The 22,543-nt window shown below is 40.8% G+C and overlaps 1 protein-coding gene across 1 annotated transcript in view; it reads right to left on the bottom strand.

The window, feature by feature from the left end:
- The window catches only part of MYO1B (myosin IB), a 215,487-nt gene that overhangs the window by 179,267 nt on the left and 13,677 nt on the right, over positions 1 to 22,543 (bottom strand). Inside the window, exon 2 of the mRNA XM_006864054.1 lies at positions 11,901 to 12,044. Within this exon, the coding sequence (XP_006864116.1) occupies positions 11,901 to 12,035 (135 nt within the window). The 5' untranslated portion in view covers positions 12,036 to 12,044. The remainder of the gene's footprint in view (positions 1 to 11,900; positions 12,045 to 22,543) is intronic.

The raw sequence follows: 22,543 nt of genomic DNA, 5'->3' as shown, positions 1-22,543 counted from the left end.
CTGGAGACTTTTGACCCAGAGAGGGAGAGCGACTGTATGCTGAAGACCTGGGGGGCACGGGGGAAGGATTGCATGGTGGGGATTGTAACCATGGCAATGAGATGATATACGATAGAATGAATGTAAAACCAATGTTCTCCCATGTAAACTATCACATAATTCACAATAAAACATTAAAAAAAATAAATACAGAGTACCTGTGTTGTAGGTATACTACCATTGTAAATCTTAAAAAGAATAAATAGCTAATTGAAAGTGGTAATAAGGCAAAAATAAAATCTGTACAATAAATGTCAAGGAGGAAGGGAGAAAGTAAAGAGCAAGACAAGGAAGGGGAAAAGGAAAAATTCTACTTACAAGAAAATCTGTTTCTAAAACCTTGAAGGAAAGTCATTCATTCTGTTTTGCCCGGAAACAAAGCTCAGAAAGTAGGAAAGGGCAGGAGAGGAGTTAGAGGAATGGTGTGACACCGAAGGGATTGCAATCCTGTCATGATATGACATAATATGATATGATATGATATGATATGATATGATATATGATATATGATATGATATGTCATGATATGATATGTGTATAAATTGCTGACCCAAAACCTAATTTGCTCCGGAAACTTCCACCCAAACCACAAAAAAATATTCACACATAAAATCAGTCATTCTAGGTTCTCAAGTTGTCTAGACAGTAGCATATTCCATTCTTACTATGTGGTTGTGCCAGGCACAAGACGAAGATGCTCAACAAGATTAAGTATCATTATATCAACTTTCTGAATGACGCCAGCTGAGTGGCACAAATGGTTAAGTGCTTGGCTATAAAACAAGAGACTGGCAATTCGAGTCCATGCAAAGATACCTTGGAAGAAAGGCCTTGGGATTTACTTCCAAAGAATCACAGCCTTGAAAACCCTGTGGAGGGCTCAACACTGACACAAATGGAGTCACCAAGAGTCCGAATCAACTCATGAGCAAATAGCTCATTTTTTTGGTTTATTTTATAGATAAAAGAAGTAACCCTCAACTACTTAGTAGTCACAGTGGTTATATGATGGTCAAGATTAAAGCTCAGGCTACCTGCCTGAAAGGCCATACCTTTCCCAATAGGCCATGTTATATCTCATCTCCAACTCCTTCTACATCAAGAATTTGACAAATACTTATGAATATTGGTTTCCCTTGTCTACTATTGTAAAATAGACACTCGAGTGGAATAAAATGGAATATCAAGAAGCATGATTACTGAAAGCTTGTAAGCCAGTCTTCAGCCTATAACTCATTGAAATACCAAAAGGGTTCTAGAACTTGCCCAGTGAAATAAGCTTCTTGCGGAGCCTTGATAATGTATAGGACCTTGGGTGTAATCCTGTGCCCCATCTTGTGCCCCATGAGCAGCCATGTAAGCTTGCTGGCGACCATTTCGGTCTACTGGTGAGTGGAAGTGGGGGAAAGGCAACAATGAAGATATGGGCTGAGCCTGACCACATTCAATAGACAGCCATTGACCTGGAGATGAGAGAGAGAAGAGGAAGGGCTGCTTGGTCCACAGTATGATGGGACCTGGTGTCTCCTGAGCCCATGGACAAGGAAATAGCCATGGTGGGCTAGAGCTGAGAGTGGAGCATCCATCCAGCTGACATGAAGTGAGGGGAGATGCAGAACACCCAAAGTTGCAGATAGCACCCATTTGACCTAGCTTCGAAGGCTTAAAGATCACAACTCCACTAAAGAAAAAATTTTTGATAAAGGAAGCAAGTGTAACTTGCTACAATTTGATGAACTTGACCTATACTTAAGACTGTAGTAGCTCAAAATACCAACTAAGAGGGAAGAAGTCTTCACCCTACCCCCTCTGTATTCAGGGGTGATAGGGATGGACAACTTTGACATTGGCTACCTAAAACTGGGGAGCAATAAAGGCAAGAAGTGACTGGCTTACAAGTTTTTAAGAGGGAGTTTAGTTTCAGACTGTGCAGGGAAAGGTAGAGTCCCCACTGATGGTTTCATCTTTTCTGGACAGTTCTGGTGAAAGGAGATGGCATTAAGATTCTTATAATTCAATAGTGAGTGATTGGTATCATGAGTAATTGCATTGTTACAACTATAAAGGTAGAAGTTTTGTAACGCAAAGGGGGGAGTAGTTAATCTTACATTCCAGGAACAGAGAACCATAAGACCACCAAGGAAGAACAGCACAAGTGGAATGTGGTACCCTATCCAGAAAAGCAGTGACACCAGAGATGGAGGCAGAGATGATGACATGAAGAGATAGAGCAGCTGAACTCTAGACTCAGAAAGAGAAAGGCTGTATGCTGGCGGCCAGGAGGGAGGCTTGCAGAATGTGCCCTTTGGCTGTTTAAATGATTATATATTCCTGAGTGTTTAGGTGTACACTCCCCCACCAAAAGAAAATAAAAAAGAGTTTGACAAACAAATCACTCTCCTTTTAGGAATTAAGATTATCATTAGAATTTATCTGTACTGCACAGAAACAGATGAATGTGTAGAGGGAAGAGCTTGAATTGGCCTCACAAATGACCATGTAAATTGCACACATGTCCTTTATGCTGCATTGCTCCCTCCTCCTCTGCCTGTGCTTATAAAGGGGAAGAATCCTGGGCAGTTGTCAATTACCTGCCACCCAGTGAATACAGCTGCAACCAACCTTCTCCCAGAAAGGGAAAAATCACCTTCCTGAGGCAGTCACATTGCTGTGATGTTGTGACTTTAGAAATGAACACATTTCTTCTTTGTCATACACTAGTCCACATCACTGCATAAAGGGTGTCAACAGATGGTAGAACTATGGACTACCACTTCAACATCTGTCCAGGTTATTGTGGGATTGCCTTGTTCTAAACCTACACATTCTGCATCATCATATGCAATTATTTTGGACAGCACTTTGTAAACAGAATAGGCTCACGTGTCTATAGTCTTAGCTGATCCTCACAGCAACTGTGTAACATCAGCAAGACTATTGTAAAGATCAGGGACTTTGGAGCCAGACTGTCTGGGTATGAATCCTGGCTACATCTCCTGCTAGCTTTGTGAACTTGGAAAATTTATTTAAATCTCACTGAGCCTCAGTTTCTGTATGTATAAGATGAAAATAACTGAAAACCTAAAGTTCAGAGGTCTAAAGTAGAATTTAACGAACTAATATAAGAGGATTCCAAAAAGTGTGTACAAATTACATTATCTTTTCGTGTAATTTTTCCACGAAATTTTGAAGTCCCTTCATACATATGAAGTGCTTACAGCAGCAGTACATTGTTGTTGTTGTTGTTGTAAAGTGCCATCAAGTCAGTTCCAACTCATAGTGACGCTGTATAGTGTTTCCAAGGAGCAGCTGGTAGGTTTGAACTGCCGACCTTGTGGTTTGAAATCTAGTACTGAGCCACAGCACCACACCAGAAGTGGTACATAGTAAGGTCTTAATAAATGTTTGTTATTATTTATCAAGGTCTCAGAAACAGTCCAGGTCTGGAGCTCACCTCAGCTCTTTTCCTTCAGTACCCACCTGACTGTGGGGCTGTAAGGGAAGCACTGGACTGCTAACAGTGAGGTCGGCAGCTCAAATCCACCAGTTTCCTCAGAAACCCAATACAGGGTACTATAAGTTGGAACACACTCGACGACACTTAACAAAAAACCCACCACACTGTCTCCAAAAGACGGACACCTGACACCAGACCTTATTTTCTCCCAACCCCAACTTCCGAAGTGGCTTCAACAAAAATGTTTAAACTAATATATTATAAATATTATATAAATATCTCAAATGCAATATAGTAAACACACAAAACTTTGAAAGGAAGAAATTTTCCATTCACTGAAGTTTTCAAAAAACATACAAGTTTACAATAACTTCCATGTTGTTGCCCAAAATGACTGCGCTGAAAAGTGTTATAAAATGGTTCCATGAGACAGACCATGCTCAAAAATGAGACAAAACATTTCTCTTTAGCTTCATGATTTGCTATTTTCACCAGCTTTATCTAGATGCCTAATGCTGTGTCTGTATTTCAAACATCAAAGCCACACTCTGGAAAATACAACTTGTTCTCTATGTTTACCTTAACCGTCTACCTTTTCAATGAGCAGATCAGGCTGAGTGCTATTTGTGGGCAACCATTTATATGTTATCAAGTCCAGGCAGTATTCTGACAGATCAGGGATCCCCAGGGTTCTTCACCATATGGTTTAGGGAGAGTGGGGGTAGCAGTAAAGACTGCTCTAATTTTACTCAAACCTTGTTGCATCTGGTTTTCTTGGCAAAGGCCCACCTCACCCATTTAGAGAAATAACTCCTAACTTCCAACTCTAGAGCCAAATTTTTTAAAAATTGTTTTTAGTCAAACTAGCATAATCTGGAAGACAACACACCTTTCTATCAACCACGATTACTTCAAGGGACTGGGACTTGGGTGGACAGAAGAGCCTGAGGAAAGATAACCACACATTTTGTTATGACTGCTTGTACTACGCAATTTTTTTTTTTAAAGCATATATTACTTTTATCATTTCTTTTTTTTTAAATTAAAGACTTTTTAAGTTTGTGATTGTTTTTTAAGTTTTTTATTAGAAAACAAACAGCTGGATAGCAGGAATGGCACTAAATTGGACGTTGGAACTCCCGCCCTGTCTGCCAACAGCTATATGAGCTTGGGAATAACTGAGCCTCAGATGACGCCAACTGTCCCCTGGCCCTTATCAGCAGCAACTTCTGAATATACAGTATTTTGGCACTGATGGATCATTCTAAGGGTCTCCCACTATTTTATTATTTTTAAACCGCACTTTGCAGGATAGCCAGCTTTCACCTTAATTGAAGTCTGTTGAGACCATGAACAGAGGATGCAGCTAAGCCACAACCAGACTCCTGACCCAGGAAAACAAATACATGTGTGCTGTTTTCAATCACAAAGTTTGTGGTAATCTATTATGCAGCAAGAGAAAATTAATGCCCCACTTACGCCAAACAGCCAGGAATATATGTTATAGCCATAGGTCAGGGCATTCATGTATAAATGATGGGTGTTTTTAAACAGAAAAATAAATGAGAGAACCTCAAAATGTTTGTGGAAATTTTTCATTATCTTTTCATTCCATTTTTCTATGAACTTTGTGAAGCCCTACTTGTACATGCTATTTATTATTATTTTCATTTGCTTTGCAATTATTTTAAACAAAACATATGGTACTTATATTTGAGTATCTTTCATAAAAAGTATCTGGTCTCATCCTTACGGGGATCCTAGTTTTAGAGCTAATGTACACACATCAAACCAAATTTTACTTGGCTTCTGAAGGAAAAACTCTTTAGGACTACAATTAGTTCAACATAAGATCCTAAAATTGGACTAATTGAGACCTCTATATCTGGATGATTCCAAACCTGACAATTCAGGTAGAAAACATACTAAATTTACTTGTCAGCACCAAAAATACTTGTCGGAGAACAGACACCTTGGTTCTTTCATTTCCAGATTTTCCCTGGACCTTGTTTCTGTCTAAATTGCAGTTTTCCTGTTCCTGAGCAGAACCACAGTTCTGACCAGCCATCCTAAAAACAGACTCATGTCTGGCTGGGTTTTAGCGCTGCCATTTCCTATGGGACAAAGCAGTTCACATGCAACCCTGCCACCACTCCATCTGGTGTGGGGAGGCCGGAAGAAGGCCTGACAAAGGAGCCAGAAGAGCAGCACTCAGGAATGTCACCACGGGCAATTCCCAGCCATTGACCAATCCCCCACCCCCCAGTGACTGCTACACCAAACAGCAGCTGCTCCCAGCTTGCACTGCACTCAGCCAAGTGGGAGGAATGAAAGCAAAGCAGCCTCTGACCCTGGAGGCTATCCTATCAGTGCAACTTTTATCTCATCTCACCTGATCCTCCTCCTACTCCAGCAGAGGGGCACAGGTCCCTCACTTCAAGGACTCCATTAATATCTGGAGCGGTTCCAGATTTAGAGGCCACTTACACGCTGTCCGGTCACCAACTGAATGCTTTTCAAATAAGTGCATGAACCCACCTCAACACAAACAGCAAATACTCCGTAAGTGTCCATCCTACTCCAAGAAGGGCTGGAAGAAGCATAACCCAATCAAATGTATTACAGAAGAGACTGGAACTTTAAATTACTTTAGAAGCTAAGATTTCAATAGAATTTTCCTAAAGTGTATCCACTTCATCCAAGCCCCCAGGATCCCTCAGACACCTGCTGACTCTTCTCTGCAATTAGGGAATCTCCAGTAGGAAAAGTTTGAGATGTTTCTGTGGGGACTTAAAGCCTAGGATTCAAGTGATAAAGTTTCCCGTGGGACACAACGGGACCAATCCAGCCACCTCATTACAGAATTCCCTACCAAATCTGGGTTGTCACCGTTGTTAAATGCTATCAAGTCTGTTGTGACTCAGGGTTTTCGAGAGCAGCTATTGGGTTTGAACCATTAATGTCATTAGCATCCAGTACTTCTTCTACAGTGCCACACCAGGACTCCACCTGTAAGGAATGTGTATTTGGCAACCTACTCAGCATCCATTCCCTTTGCCCACTTTTCTTTAGGAGTCTGTAGGATAAGCACTGGACTGCTAACCACAGCCGTTCCTCAGAAACAATACAAAGGGTCACTAAGAGTGGGAACCAGCTCGGCGGCACTTTACAACAATGCAGATATAGTTAACTGGGCATTCATTCCTGCCCCACACATCTCATCTACTTTGGAAAAAGGTGATCCAACCCCAATTCTGGAGGAAGATATCGTTGCCTATAGTTTGAGGTAGGCATGTGTCTCAAGTGGCCTGGCCAGGGTGACTCTCAGCACTGAGAATGCTAGCATAGAAGCATCCTCTCTCCTCTGGCTGGGGTGGTATCTAAATGCAAATCCTGAAGTACGGCAGCTGCTTTGCCACTAGGTAACCTCTGAATAAAGATAACAGCCATGAAGGCAAAGCAGATGGACAGAAAGGAACAACGTCCTTTGGTGACATCAATGAGCCACAAAATCAACCCAGCTCTGAAAGCTGACTACTTCAGGGCTTCCAGGCACGTAAGTGAATAAATCTCCTTTTATTGGTTAAACCAAATTGGATATGGTGTCTGACACTTGTAAAAAAATGTATCCTTATACAACTAGCTCCAAAACGCCTTATTCTATGCACATCTATGGAGATCTGGTGTGGAACTGGCATTGGCCTGCTAACTGTAAGGTCAGCGGTTCAAACCCACCAGCCTATTCTTGGAAACATAAAGTCACTATGAGTCAGAATCGACTCAATGGTGCTTAGTAACAACAATATGCAGAACTATAAAATCAGTAGGATAGGCTCACCAGAGGGTCTGCTTTCAGCTTCAGCTGCCTGGAGATGCAGAGAATCACAAAGGGCTGTAACTGCTCTCTAGAGGCGAGTACTCACATCAGATGCAAGCACTCCCTCGGCAGGACTCTGTGAAGGCAGGGACTGGCTCTAGTTCTTATTTCTAGACATGCTAGGGGTAGATGGATGAAAGGTAGATGGATGACTCAGAGCTGACTCAGATAGAAGGTTTCTGAGGCTATGGGCAGCCCAGAGTTCAAATATCTGGGCCAACAGTCCATCAGTTCACTAACCCTTTTCAGTCATAACTTCTGATATACAAATTATTGTTCAATATGCTGGCATGCTGGAGCACTCAAGTGATCACCACTTTCAGTGTCTAAAAGAATGCTATGAAATCACAAAACATAATCAAAAACAATTTTTTTTTTAAACTGTACATTGCAGAGAATTCATTCTCTGGTTAAGAATTTAAAATTAAAGTATAAAAGAGTAAAATATTTTGTGTCATAGGTACCAGGTACCTATGCCTTTGGGCATCAAACTAAACAATTATGCAATAATCCATGAACAAAAGCAATTGAGAAGTATTGTCAGAATAAAAACCAAAAACATATTTACCAAAGGTGTTATTAGATGACATAGGGGGCTAAAGTGGTTTGGTCATTAAATTTATCTTACAGGCTCTTTTCGTTTTGTTTAATTACAAAAGCAATTCATGCTTATCTTAATGAATCATATACCAGAAGTAAAAGCCACTGAAGACAAGTTGATTCCAACTCATAGTGATCCTATAAGACACAACAGAATTGCCCCATAGGGTTTCCAAGGCTATAAATCTTTTCTTGCTATTGTGGTTGGGTACCGTTCAAGTTGGTACCAACTCATAGCAATCCTATACGCAATAGAATTTAACACTGGCCGGTCCTGCTCTAACCTCACAATCATTGCTATGCCTGAGCCCACTGCTGCTACCACTGAGCCAATCCATCTCATGGGGGGTTTCCTCTTTTTTTCTCCAACCCTTCACTTTAACATGCATGATATCCTTCTTCAGGGACTGGTACTTCCTGATAATATGTCCAAACTATGAGACACAAAGTCTGCCCATCCTGGCTTCCAAGAAGCATTCTAGCTATACTTCTTCCAACACAGATCGGTTTGTTCTTTTGGCAGTCCATGGTACTTTTAATATTCTCCTCCAACACCACAACTCAAATGCATCCATTCTTCTACAGTCTTCCTAATTCACTGTCCAACTTTCGCATGCATATGAGGTTACTGAGAATACCATGGCTTGAGTCCAGCGCACCTTAATCCTCAAATTGACATCTTTGCTCCTGAGCACTTTAAAGAGGTCTTGTACAGCAAATTTGCCTAATGCAATACATCACTTGATTTCTTGACTGCTGCTTCCATGAGTGTTGATGGTTGATGCAAGCAAAATGAAGTCTTTGACAACTTCAATCTTTTCTCCATTTATATGGATGCTATTTATAGGAGTACTGGTGTGGCGCTGTGGGCTAATGCGCTGGACTGCAAAGTCGTTTGAACCACAAGATCGGTAGTTCAAACTCACCAGCCGCTCCTTGGAAACCCTATACAGGGTCGCTATGGGTCGGCACTGACTCGATGGCACTTACCACTACCACCACTTATTGGTTCAGTAGTGAAGACTTTTGTTTTCTTTACATTGAGGTGCAACCTCTACGGAAGGCAATGGTCTTTGATCTTCACAACCCCTACAGAAGGCTATGGTCTTTGATCTTCACAACCCCTACAGAAGGCTATGGTCTTTGATCTTCATCAGTATTTTAAATCTTAACAGAAGCAAAATAATACTCCCCCATGGAGCAGCTGATGGATGGGCTGGAGCCATCACCTTTCAGTTAGCAGCCAAGCACTTTAACCACTGCACTACCAGGGCTCCTTGAATAACAAGATCTAAAAGAGTAATCCTCCCCTATGCCTACATTCCATCCCAATGAAGCCCAAAAGAAGCGCTAGCAGCACTGTAAGTTAGGTGCTGGGCTACTAATCACAAGAATAGTGGTTCTAAACCACCAGCCACTATGCAAATGAAAGATGAGACTGCCTGTTCCCATAAAGACTTACAGTCTCAGAAACCCTACATTGAGGTGCTAAGAGTCAGAATAGACTAGCTGGCAGTTGGTAGTACCCAAACCAAACATGTCTTTTTCTATGCATTAAAATATACACCAACATTCATAAAATCACACCCCCTCCATTTTTACAAAAATTAAGATTGCACTGTGCACTTTTTACTCTTTGCTGCTGTTAGGTACCGTCAAGTTGGTCCCGACTCATAACAACCCTGTATAGGATTTCCGAAGAGTGGCTGGTGAGCTTGAACCACTGACCTTGTGGTTGAAACTGACTTTGCAGTGCCACACCAGGACTCCTCACTTTAGTCTACAAACTCCCCACCACCACTTAAAAAATAGAGAGTGTTCAATCCGCCAACACAACGGGTGTTTACGATTATGAAATGAGGGCACATGTCTCCTAGAAATGGTAGTCCTAAAACCTCATGGAAAATGTTAATTGATATGACTATCTGGAGCAGAAAGCAATTTTTTCCTATTGTTTTATAGCAAAAAGGGCATTCTTAAAATAGTTTAGGAAACGAAATTAGGTAGGACTAAAGCCCAGACATTTCGTCTGCTAAAGACTCATGAATGTTAACACTTGGCATTTGGTTAAAAGGGGATTGTTTTCTTTTCATTGGTCACAACAAATCAGGTATTTGAATGCACATAATGTTCTACTCTCCATCCTATTTTCAATTCATCTAAAAGTGTACTGTACTTCTTAGAGCCAGAAAGAAAAATGATCAGTAATGTTAGTTATGCTATAACTGATTCCTCCTATCTCCATCACAAAGACCAATGTTAAAAGTCTATCTTTTGTTTGATAGCAGACCATACTTTCAATTAAAGTTTCAGAACTGTCAAAGCTTTCCCACCTGAAAGCTGAACTATTATACTTGAGGGAAGGTGACACCCAGCCTCGTTGCCAAATCAAACAATACCATTTCCCTGCTCTACAGCAGCATTTTATAAACCTTTTCCATTGGAATCATGTTTTAAAGAACTACATCTCTCAACTGTAACTACACCTCAGTTTAGTGGATGGTGGAAAATTAGTATTCCAAAAGTAGTATTCTCATACTTCATGTTACTGTCAACCTTTCCCACCCCTCCAACAATACAAATCAAGAAGGGTGTATACTTCCATCCTAGATGATGGTAAATATTTCATAAATTACACAAAATTATTCTTGAGAAATGGTTGGATGTCTGGAAAGGAAAGCTACATGTGACATAAACAATACAGTTTTGTAGACAAGCTTTTTAAAAGTACAATACTTCCACAAAAGTTATCATGGTTCCTGCTTGAATCAGTTACAATCTCTTTCCTTTATGTGTATTTCCTCCTATTGCTCACACACAGAAAAATGTAAAGCATGTCCCAATAATCCAGTTCTTCCTGAGACACAGATATACATTGTAAGAAGGGGAAAGGAGAACACAAGGCAAAATCTACTAAAACTATTCTATTCAATCCATTCTGTTTCCTTCTCAGCCTCTGAAAACAGGGACCAATGTCCTGCATTTTCTTGGTTTAACTAATAACATACCTCCATTTCCACAAATGCAAATTTCTGTACTTTATGCAAATTCCTAGAATGTTGTATGTAAATGCATTTATACTCATGTTCTAAATATACTTAGGGAAGTTAATAGTGATAGTAACACTATACAATCCTTTATCAATATTTTTTTATAACATAAAAATCTCCACTGATAATGTACATATTTGTTGTATATGTCTTCATTGCTGTATATGACATCAAGCTTTCTTATAGCAGGACATGACTATCCTCAAATCTCCAGAGCCCAAACACATATTTTTATCTGGTAAGTTTTTCTTCCTGTCTATAGTAACGAAGGTACAGAGTCCTGATGTGGCACTGCAGGGTAATGCACTGGAACACAAGGTCAGTTTGAACTGCAAGGTCATAAGTTCAAACCCACCAGTCACTTCTTAGAAACCCTACACTGGGTCACTATGATTCGGAACCAACTCTACAGCACTGAACAACAACAACATTCTAACTAAAAACGCCAATAAGTTCATGTTCTTTATGACAGTTTATTGCCCTGCATTATAATCAGTAGCTTCTCTCAAGGATTAGACTTGACTAATTTTACAAATACATCCAAGATGATGTCTATGAATTTCAAAATTCTTTCTCAAAATATATTCTTTGGAGGACAAAGCTAAATATTTTCTTTGCTTTCAAATGTCCCTGACATTCCAGACAGCATTCTGCATGCAGTCAACACTCTATAAATGCCACTTGGAAAGCAGACTCACTTGACTCTAATCGATATTACTCATGAGTCAAATCATCATACACACAAAACTCTTTCTGAGGATAAACCTGTGGGTGTTAATGAAGTAAGAGGAAGAGTCTGAAGACAAAAGGCCAGCTCTATGGCACAAAATACAAAGTTCATCTGAAATACTACAGGTGACCGTCAGTATATACTCACATATATTTCATTATGGTCAAAGCGCTTCTTGAGGTTATTGATAAAGGTCTCCTCATTGAGAGGTTCTAAAAGAACCATATCGCCAACTCCAATCATATTGTCCAGAAGTGAGGTCTTCACCTCCATTTTGGCCATAGTCTCTTGCTGCAGGAAAGAGAAAAAGAGATCAATTTAAATGAGCAACATTATTGCATGCTGTGTTCTTATCACCACTGGAAAAATGACAGTTCCAAATGGCCTTGACCTGCTTCACAAAATGTCCTAACCTCCACTCCCTACAACCCAGTGACGTGGTTACAGTCACTGCCAGGCAACTAGAAGTCCCATCTGCCAACCTGCCCACACAAATGAACCTCCCTCCCAGCTCATTCCCCTAGGCAAATTCCACCTACACAGAGAGCCACAAGGAAACCATGGTCTGTTTTCTTCTTTAGCCCATCCTTTCAAACCACAACTTGCAAAACTCCAGCAAAAGAACCCACCCCACCCCTTTCTAACATCCCTTATGTCCCAGTGTTAAGACTTGACCCTCTATGAACTTGCTTCCTCCACGACTGATGTCCTACCAGCATTCTGTGATGACATTCAGGATGCATTTTCCCAAGAAATAATGTTACAGAAATGATGCTACAATCATCTATCAAACACTTGCCTGATATCAGAAATTATACCACGAACATTATATGCATTATTTAGTTTAATCCTTTAAAAAAACTCTATGAGGTAGGAATTGTTATCCTTACCATTACCCCCATTTTATGATCATGCACGCACAAACACACACACACAAAAAACAAATTCACTGCCACTGAAACCATCCCAATACATAGCAACTCTACAAGACACTGCAGAACTGTGTCCCATAGTCGCCCCAAGATTGTAAATCTTTACAGAACCAAGTGTCACATCTTTCCCCCACAGGGTGATTGGTAAGTTCAAACCACTGACCTTTTCGTTAGCAACCAAGTGCTTAGCAATCAACTTCAAACCAATGGCCCACTAGGACTTCAAGAAAAGGAAATGGAAATTCAGACAGATTCAAAAACACGTTGATAGTCACTTAAGAGTGTGTACCATTCTGTGTGAAAGAACTCAGTCATCACTTATAACACTGCAACTATAGGGGAAATGTTCATTCCAGGCCTTCAAAATTGACTTATCAAGAAAAGAACATTATTTACTTGTAAATCAGAGATGCCCTATATAATACATTGGGCTTCAGAAAATCTGAGGAGAAATGGAATTAAAAGATAATGAAATTTTTTTCAAACTTTTTGAAGCTTCCTTGCATACCCGTCAAAAGTGACTTCAATGTTCTTAATTCTCACCCCAACAGATATCATTGCAGTAAACTCAAATTAACATGCAATGGTTATACTATAATATATACTATAGTCTCTTTTACTGAATGTGAAACTACTACCAAGTAGAAACAGGCATACCACAAAGGAAGCATTCTACCCCATCACCAATGTGTAAGGGCTATCCACATCAGAATGTTAAATCTCCAAGTCTTCAAATCCAATCTTTGTCAACAGTACTAAAGTTTTTCGAATACACAGGCATACCTTGCCTTGGAGACATTACAGGTTGAGTTCCAAACCACCACAATATAGCAAACACCACAATAAAGCACATTTTGTTTGGTTTCCCAATGCATACAAACGTTACGTCTACACTGTACTGTAGCCTACTGACAGACATGTTGGCAGTGAGTTTGGTTTGCTTTGGGTAGTCTACTAAGAAGGCATAGTAGATTACTCATTGGACTGCAAATGGAAAGGTTAATGTTTTTAGGATTAAAAAACTAAATTCATCAGGCTATTTCCTGGTGGTGCTATAGGATAATCCCAGGACTGCTAACCACTAGGTCGGCAGTTCAAATCCACAAGGTGCTCCTCAAAAACTCTATATACAGCGGCTCAAACTAACCCATCAATCCCCAGGAAAAAGATGAGGCTGTCTGCTCCTCTAAAGACCTACGGTCTCAAAATCCTCTGGGTCTACAAAACAATAACGGCAGACTGACAGATTACTACAAGAAGAAGAAAGTTGTTTGCCCAGGAGACATCAAGGTAAGTGGTCGGGTCCCTTCACAGCAAGCCCCCTTTCTAAGACTAAGATTCAGTGGGAGTACACACTCTGATTGATGACCATGTTCGTCATCGATGGGGGGAAGTGAGGAAAAAACAGCAATGAAGCTACGAGCTAAGCCCTACAACATTCAATCGACTCCTGTGAACCCAGGTGGAGACCTAGCTGGTCAGCAGTGTGGCAAGACCTGGGGACTCTAGGGCCCAAAGTCAGTGACATAGCCATAGAGGACTAGAGTGGAGAGTGAAGCATCCAGCTGATAAGAAGAGAGGGCATATGCACAAGAACACCCACACTTGCGGATAATACCCACTTGACCTGGCTTCATTGACTGGATGATTAGAGCTCAACTAAAAGAAGAAAGAAGAGGAAAAAAGGAGTAATCTGATACAATTTGATGAACTTGATCTACACCTATGGATGCAGTAGCTCAAAAGAGGGAATAAATCTTTACAGCGAGGATGATTCCCACACCCTCCGTACACAAGGTAGACAGGGATGGTAAACAGGGATAGCCAACTTGGACATTGGCTACCCAAAATGGGGGGTGGAGGGGGGGGGCCTACAAAAGCAAGAAATGACTGGCTTACAAGCTTTCAAGAGAGAGCGGAGCAAGGTAGACTCTCCACTGAGTAGAATTCAATCTGTCTGGGTGGGGCTGATGAAAGGAGCTGGGGATAGGTCTCTTGCAATACAATAGTAATTATTATCAAGACTGATAGATAGTGAGGGTTGGAAATGTAAAGGTAAAAGTTTTCTAGCAAAAGGAGGGGAGCGATTGACTTTGCAGTCTAGGAGCAGAGGTAAGGAAAGAGTGGAGAACTAGACCCTACCCAGAGAGGCAGTGACGCCAGAGAAGGAGGCAGAGACGATGACGTGGAAAGATGGAGAAGCTGGGAACTCTAGACCCAGGGTGGGAGAGGAGCTGTGTGCTGATGACTGAGGGGCAGGCTTGCAGGATATACCCTTTGGTTGGTTGATGTTGCAAGGAGGGATTGTAACCATGGCAGTGAAACAATTTATGATAGGATGAATGTAAAGCTAATGTTCGTCCGTGTAAACTATCACATAATTTACAATAAAACATTAAAAAGAAAATCCTCTGGGTCCATTATATTCTGTTCTACAGGATTACTATGAGTTGGAATCAACACGATGGCAGTGGAGTCTTACACATAACAACAGCGTTATGAAACGGTTTGAAATGTTATAAGAAATGCTAAAATGCAATATTAACATAGCCTCCATTCTAGCTCTATGTACTTTTTAACACTTCCCCCCAAATATTGTGTGCTCTAAGATTTATAACAAGTCAAAACAGCAGTTATGGCATCCTTGGGGGACTCAAAATCATGTTCCTTTTCAATGTTCTTTGAGTTTTGAGAACAAAAAAGAAGTCCAAAGGGGCAAGATCTAGGCTATAGGTAGAGAGGTAAAGCTTTCTAGGGAAATTCTCATAGGAAAACCCTTGCTACCCTCGAAAAATGAGCACAGACATATTGATGTGATTTAAAAAATTCTCAGTAAAACTTTCCTTGCCTTTTTCTCACCAATGGAGTTTCCAATTGTCTTAAAACGTATTCATTATGAGCTCCCATGATGGTTCTGTGTCCTTTGAAAAAAATGTATCCGGGTTACTCCTTTGGAGTCCCAAAAACCATGAATCATAACCTTCTGATCTGACCTCTCGGCCTTGAATTTGACTGGCTCAGTAGATCCACTAAGAAGCCACTGTTTGGATTAGACCTTGCTCTCTGGATCGTATTAGTAAATCCAAGACTCGTCCCTGGTTATGATTCATTCCATAAAACCATCTTCATTAGCTTCAATCTTGCTTTTAAAAGAGATGGAAAAACTGGCTCTTTGAATTAGCTGATCTGTGGCACCCAATCAATTCACTAATGCCAAGATATCAGCTTAAAATTGAAAATGCCTAATCATGTTAAATATACCGACTCAATGGCACCTAACAACAACAAACAACAGTCATGTTAAATCCCAATCAATGGCAAATTTTACAGTCTTTTTCCATCAGTTTCTGGACTTCAGCCACAGTTTCTTCATGCACTGATGTTGACAAGTCTTCCCTCTCGGCTCATCTTTGAGATCTTCCCAACCTTCCTTAACATGTATGATCCATTTTTAAAAATGGCAGTTTCGTGTGGAGCAAACATTCCTGTAAACTTGTTGCAAAGCTTCAATGATTTGGGACAATGTCCACTTGAGTTCTAAAAACTTGGTATTAGCCCTGACCTCAAAATCATTTTTCCCCCATGACCAAAAGAACTTGTCTGCAGCCATCCACAAACTGAAGAGACATGTTTAAACAAATTTTGTTTAAAATACATCCAAGCATGTGTTACCGAATGTGCCACGGGAAATCTCCTGGACTTCTAGCAAAGAGTTCCAGATTCGGGTGAGGTTCAGGGACGCAAGACATGAGCAAGACAACAGGAGTGCGAGAAAGCAGGTTTAATAGAAACTGAAAGTGTACCCGGGAGGCGAGTGGGTCTGTCTCTGAAAAACAGTGAGACAGACATCGGAAAAACAGTGAGACAAACATCTACCATGGCTGTCTAAAAGTATTTATTCTTTAAAATGTCCATGTCTGATGTTCTCATAGCTCATAGGCTTTTCTTCTTGTCTCCTTATTAAGTTCTCTTCTTCTACCTGTGGTTGTTGGTGGTTACTAGGGGGATAGGGGTGAAGGGTGCTGGGTCTGCCCTCCTTCCTTACATCCCTGTTCTATCACATGGATGAACTGAAATCCTAGCAGCAACACTTTTTGACTTATCCTGGTGGTTTCATTTTTGTTGTTGTTTGGTATTTCATGCCAACTACACCTGAAATGGGAGTCCTGGTGTGGCTCTGTGGGTTAATGCGCCAGACTGCAAAGCCACTTGAATTGCAAGTTCAGTGGTTCACACTCGCCAGCTGCTCCTCGGAAACCCTATAAGGGTCACTATGGGTCGTAACCGACTCGGAGGCACTTAACAACAACAACAACACCTGAAATAAAGTCCACATAAATCTCTAAAATCTAATAACAGCAGTCTTAAAAAGGGTACCAGCCATTCTCTGGAGGTTAGGGATACACTTGGTCCAATGACAAAGTCCATGGCAAAATTTACACAGCAATAGGAAAGTGAGTACCCAATCTGTGTCGCAATAAACTACCATTTGAATCAAATTTCAAGTTCTCAGACTCAAGCAAGGTCAAAAGCACTCTGGTTGCAATGCATGACATATAATTTGGCAGATGATGGAAGAAGGTCTAGGGATTAAGAGGGAAGTCAGCCTGAGAAGAGTTTCAAAAATAACCAACTCAAACCAGCAATTTAAATTAAGCAAGACGGTTGAATGGGAACACATTGCCCCAGGTGAATTTCTGTACATAAAGTCTATTTATAGACACTGCTGCAGAAAGACAACATGGATTTCCCGCAGGTAACAATAACTAAGCAGCCAATCTTTCTCTATATATAATTAGACCTGCATAACCATATTTTCAAACTTAAATTTCAAGCAAGTTTGTATTATTTTTACACCGGTGGCATTGTTGTAGTGGGTTTACATATTGGACTGCGAACCACAAGGTCAACCGCTGGAATCCATCAACTGCTTTCACAGGAGAAAGATGAGACTTTCTGCTTCTGTAAGGATACATGGCTTCGGAAACCCTATAAAGAAAGGGTCTCTATGAGTGAGAACCGACTCAACAACCACAATAACAACATCCTAACTTTACAATCCAAATGAGGGAGTTTTAATGTTGAGCTATAGACAAATGGGAAAAAAATAAAACCCTAAAACCAAGGCTTTTGCAAACAAAAATGCAAAATAAAACATGTCAAACTGAAACAGTGATACCAACATTCACTTAGCCTATTCATTCAAGTGTAGTATTTTGTTTTTTAGTTTTTGTGGTTTTCTTTTCGGAAAACAAAACTAGGTATCTTAGGGGAGGAAATAACAACACCTTCCCTCATTCCCAAAGTAAAACAGAATACCTAGAAGATGGCATGGGACATACTTCCATATCTTCTTTCAAATGGACTGTTTCCCATATTGGGAACATCATCTCCAAGCTGGTTTTGATTCACTTTGCTGTCTTGGTGAAATCAATGTTTCAATTAGTCAATGAAATTGATTCATTTTTTTTCGCTGAAGGAACTATGCTTGCCACGGTAACCAATTCCATAATCCCTGGCTAACTCCACATTTCCATAAATCATAAGAATTCACATGGAATTACGTTGTTCTTGTTAAGTACCATCGAGTAATGGTTCCAACTCATAGAAACCTTGTATCGGGTTCCCAAGGAACAGGTGGTGAGTTTGAACTACCAATTTTGTTGTTAGCAGTCCAGTGCTTATCCTACAGCGCCACACCAGGACAGGGAGAATTAAATAAGAATATTATGTAGAGCACAGAGGATCCTTTTTAACTGTGACAGCTGTTTTCTAGGTACCTTCACTGTTCCCAAGAACTTTCATGGGAATTCATATTGTTTTGGGTAAGCTACTTCTACCCCATACTCTAGGAGAGAGCGTGTCATCTAGGCTAACATAGTCCCACCTTCCACCACAGTAATGGATTCAGAACAAGATTTGTGACTGAGCCTAGGGCTTCTGCTTAAAATATTGGGACAGCAGTTCTCTCAACTTCTGGGATGGTGTGGATTACAAACATGATACTTGGGTCTGCTATAGCCATCTCTGCTCTCATAAGGGGAGCTATTCTGAGGTGGGAGAAGGCAGGGCAAGAAAATAACAGAATTAGTGCTGGAATCTTGATGACATCATAAACCTTGGAATCAAATTTCTCTTGTAGCCCGTCCCACATATCTCTCAAGTTTTCAGTCACAAAAGCCAATTAAGTCTCTTTACTCTGCAAGCTATGTGAGTTGGAGTTTCTATTATTTACAACAGAAAACATCTGAATAAAAGAAACTGGTACCAGGAAGTGAAGAGCTACAAGTAACGCACTAGAAAGCATGGGCTGGCTGAGCTGAGGCCACAGGGTGTAGAGCCTGCGGACCTGCTACTGGAGACTGGCAAGATGATCACCTTTGATATTTAATAGTGAAACAGCTGCTTAAACCATGAGACATGGTGCCTCAACATTTGGAAATTTGAAAACACTTCAGGATGCCAGAGTATACATTGTCTACTTGTTAAGGTCTATGAGAAAAAAGCATACTGGCTGTGAAACTGGTCCACCTGAAAGGGCAGAGAGAATATACAGCCCTAAGAGGAGTCCCTCTGCCTGGAGGTGGAAGACATGAAGTAGGTGTGACCTTCCCAAGCAACTCTGCTTTGCAGAAAAGGCATAAATACCAATTCTCACCCTGAAAATGACGCTCTTCAGGAGTGCCAACCGACTCTTAGGCTTCTTATGTTTCTTACTGTCCTCAGGTAAATAAAGTCTATTAAGATGAGAGATAAGGATATATGCAACATACCCACTCCAGGTCCAATTACCAGGAGACAAATTCTCAGACCTCATCCTAAGTCCAAAACCTTGAAACTTGCAGTATCTCTGGTTTGGGTTACTAGTCCGTGGAATCAAATAAGCCCCCAAAAGTAACCACAGTTTTAAGGAAGCTACACTGTCAAAAGAAGTCTGACTGAAGGAAGTGTGGTGGCTCTGTAGGATAAGCACTAGACTGTGAACCACAAAGCTAGTGGTTGAGCCCACCAGCTGCTCTATGAAAGAAAAATAAGGCTGTATAGCCTCGGAAACCATATACAGGGTCACTATAAATCAGAACAGACTCAACAGCATGTAACAACATTATCAAAAAAGTCTGGATGACAGTGGCTTGCAATTGCTAAGCCGTTAAAAACAATCAAGTCCCAAACCTCTAAATCATAAGAACAAGAGTACTAAAGGAGTGCAGCCTTCCACACCCCACACCCCAAACAAGGGCATCTTCCCCAAGGCTCATCCAGATGGGGCCATGAAAGACAAATGGACAAAGAGCTCAGAAAGCAGACGCTTCTAGGAGGAGATCAATCTTCTCTTCCACACAAGGAACTGCTGCATTATGTTCAATGGCGACATTTTCTATTCCTTAGCATGAGTATGGTAAGAAGAATATATGTGAATGTTGGGCAGCCAAAGGGAAAAGCCACAGTAAACATGTCTTCCCCCCCCCCACCCCACCCCAAGGAGAATGCTACACAGTATATGGTTTGCATTATAACATTATTTGGGATGAATCTCAATTTTAGAGAGTCTCCAGTTGTATATATGCATGGGATATCAATGATATTGTCTGATGATTTCTGCATTCCGTTGGGTCACCTCTCTTTGGAATGTGCACAAATACAGATCTCTTCCAGTCAGTTGGCCAGGTAGTTGTCTTCCAAATTTCCTGGCATAGATTAGTGAGTGCCTCCATTGCCACATAACTTTGTTGAAAGATTTCAATTTGTATTCCATCAATTCCCGATGCTTTGTTTCTTGCCTATGACTTCAATGTATTTTGGACTTCTTCCTTCAGTATCATTGGCTCTAAATCATATGCTACCTCTTGAAATAGTTGAACATCTACCATTTCTTTTTGGTACAGTGAATCTGTTATCATTCCATCTTCTTTTGATGGTCTCTTCATCATTCAGTATTTTGCCCATAGAATGCTTCAATACTGCTAATCGAGGTTTGAATTGGTTCTTCAGTTGCCTCAGCTTGAGAAATGCTGAGCATGTTCTTCCCTTTTGGTTTTCTAACTCCAAGTCTTTGCACGTTTTGTTATAACATTTGACTTTATCTTCTCAAGCTGACCTTTAGAAATCACTGATGTCCCCCATGTGAGTAAAGTTTTACTAATGTAATACAGAAATGGCTGCACCCATACATGACAGAGAACTTCCATAGGTTCAAGCCATATTCAGAAGAGGATGTGGAATGAGGGATATCATACCTGACATCAGATGGATCTTGGCTGAAAGAAGAGAATATACCAGAAAGATGTTTGTTGTTGTTGTTAACTGCCATAAAGTCAGTTCCAACCTTTATCAACCCTGTATAGGGTTTCTGAGGAGTGTCTGGTGAGCTTGTTTACCTGTGTTTTATTGACTACGCAAGGGCCTTCAATTGTGTGGATCATGACAAGCTATGTGCTATGCCCAGAATTCGGGGTCCCCAAAGACCACCAAGGAGCCAACACCGATGCAAGTGCACAAGGGTTGTTTATTCAAGCTCGGGCTGGGACTCCACCTCATCCGACACAGCGGATTAGGGATAGAGCCCCGAACCCTTTGTCTGCGGGGTTTTTATAGAGTTTTCAAACAAGCTCGGGTTTCTCAGCTTTACAATTTTTGGATTGGTTAACAATTGGCAAACTATGAGATGTTACAGTTTAATTGGTCAGGACTGGTGGTCTTTGTTCTTAGGCTAGGGCAAAGGAAAACATCTGGCATCTGGCCTTGAGCTGCCTGGCTATTTATACATATATCATTTTCTTGGAGCTAGAGGACGTGCTAAAGCTTATATACAAAATGGATTCTTCTCTTTGGTCCTACACTATGGACAACATTGTAAAGAATGAGTGTTGTGGAACACTTAACTGTGCTCATGAGGAACCTCTACATAGACCAAGAGGCAAATATTCAAACAGAACAAGGGAACACTGAATGGTTTAAAATTAGGAAAGGTGTGTGACAGGGTTGTATTTTTTTCATCATACTTATTCAATCTGTATGCTGAACAAATAATCCGAGAAGCTGGGTTATATGAAGAAAAACATGGCATCAAGATTGGAAGAAGACTCATTAACAATCTGTGATATGCAGATGATACAACCTTGCTGGCTTACAGTGAAGAGGACTTAAAATACTTACTGATGAAGATCAAAGACCATTGGGTTACACCTCAACATAAAGAAAATAAAAATCCTTACTACTTGACCAATAAACAACATCCATATAAATGGAGAAAAGATTGAAGTTGTCAAAGACTTCACTTTGCTGGGATCAATCATCAACACTCATGGAAAGATCAATCATCAACACTCATGGAAACAGCAGTCAAGAAAGCAAACAACGTATTACATTGGGCAAATGTGGTGCACAAGAACTCTTTAAAGTGTTGAAGAGCAAAGATGTCAGTTTGAGGACTAAGGTGCGCCTGACCCAAGCCATGGTATTTTCAATAACCTCATATGCATATGAAAGCTGGACAGAGGATAAGGAAGCCCATAGAAGAATTGATGCATTTGAGTTATGGTGTTGAAGGAGAATATTGAAAGTGCCATGGGCTGCCAAAAGAACTAACAGATCTGTGTTGGAAGAAGTGCAGCCAGAGCGCTCCTTAGAGGCCAAGATGGCCAGACTTCATCTCTCATACTGTGAACAAATTGTCAGGAGGGACCAGTCACTAGAGAAAGAGATCATGTTTGGTAGAGTAAAGGGTCAGAAGAGAGAAAGACTCCCAGCAGCTAGATGGACTCACACAGTGGCAGCATCAAAGCGCTTAAACATAGCAAGGATTGTGAGGTTGTCCCAGGACCAGGCAATATTTCATTCTGTTGTGCATGAGGTCAC

The sequence above is a fragment of the Chrysochloris asiatica genome, unplaced genomic scaffold, assembly GCF_000296735.1.
Source record: "Chrysochloris asiatica unplaced genomic scaffold, ChrAsi1.0 scaffold00059, whole genome shotgun sequence".
NCBI classification, from domain to species: Eukaryota; Metazoa; Chordata; class Mammalia; order Afrosoricida; family Chrysochloridae; genus Chrysochloris; species Chrysochloris asiatica.
This window is presented reverse-complemented; position numbering and strand designations above follow the sequence as displayed.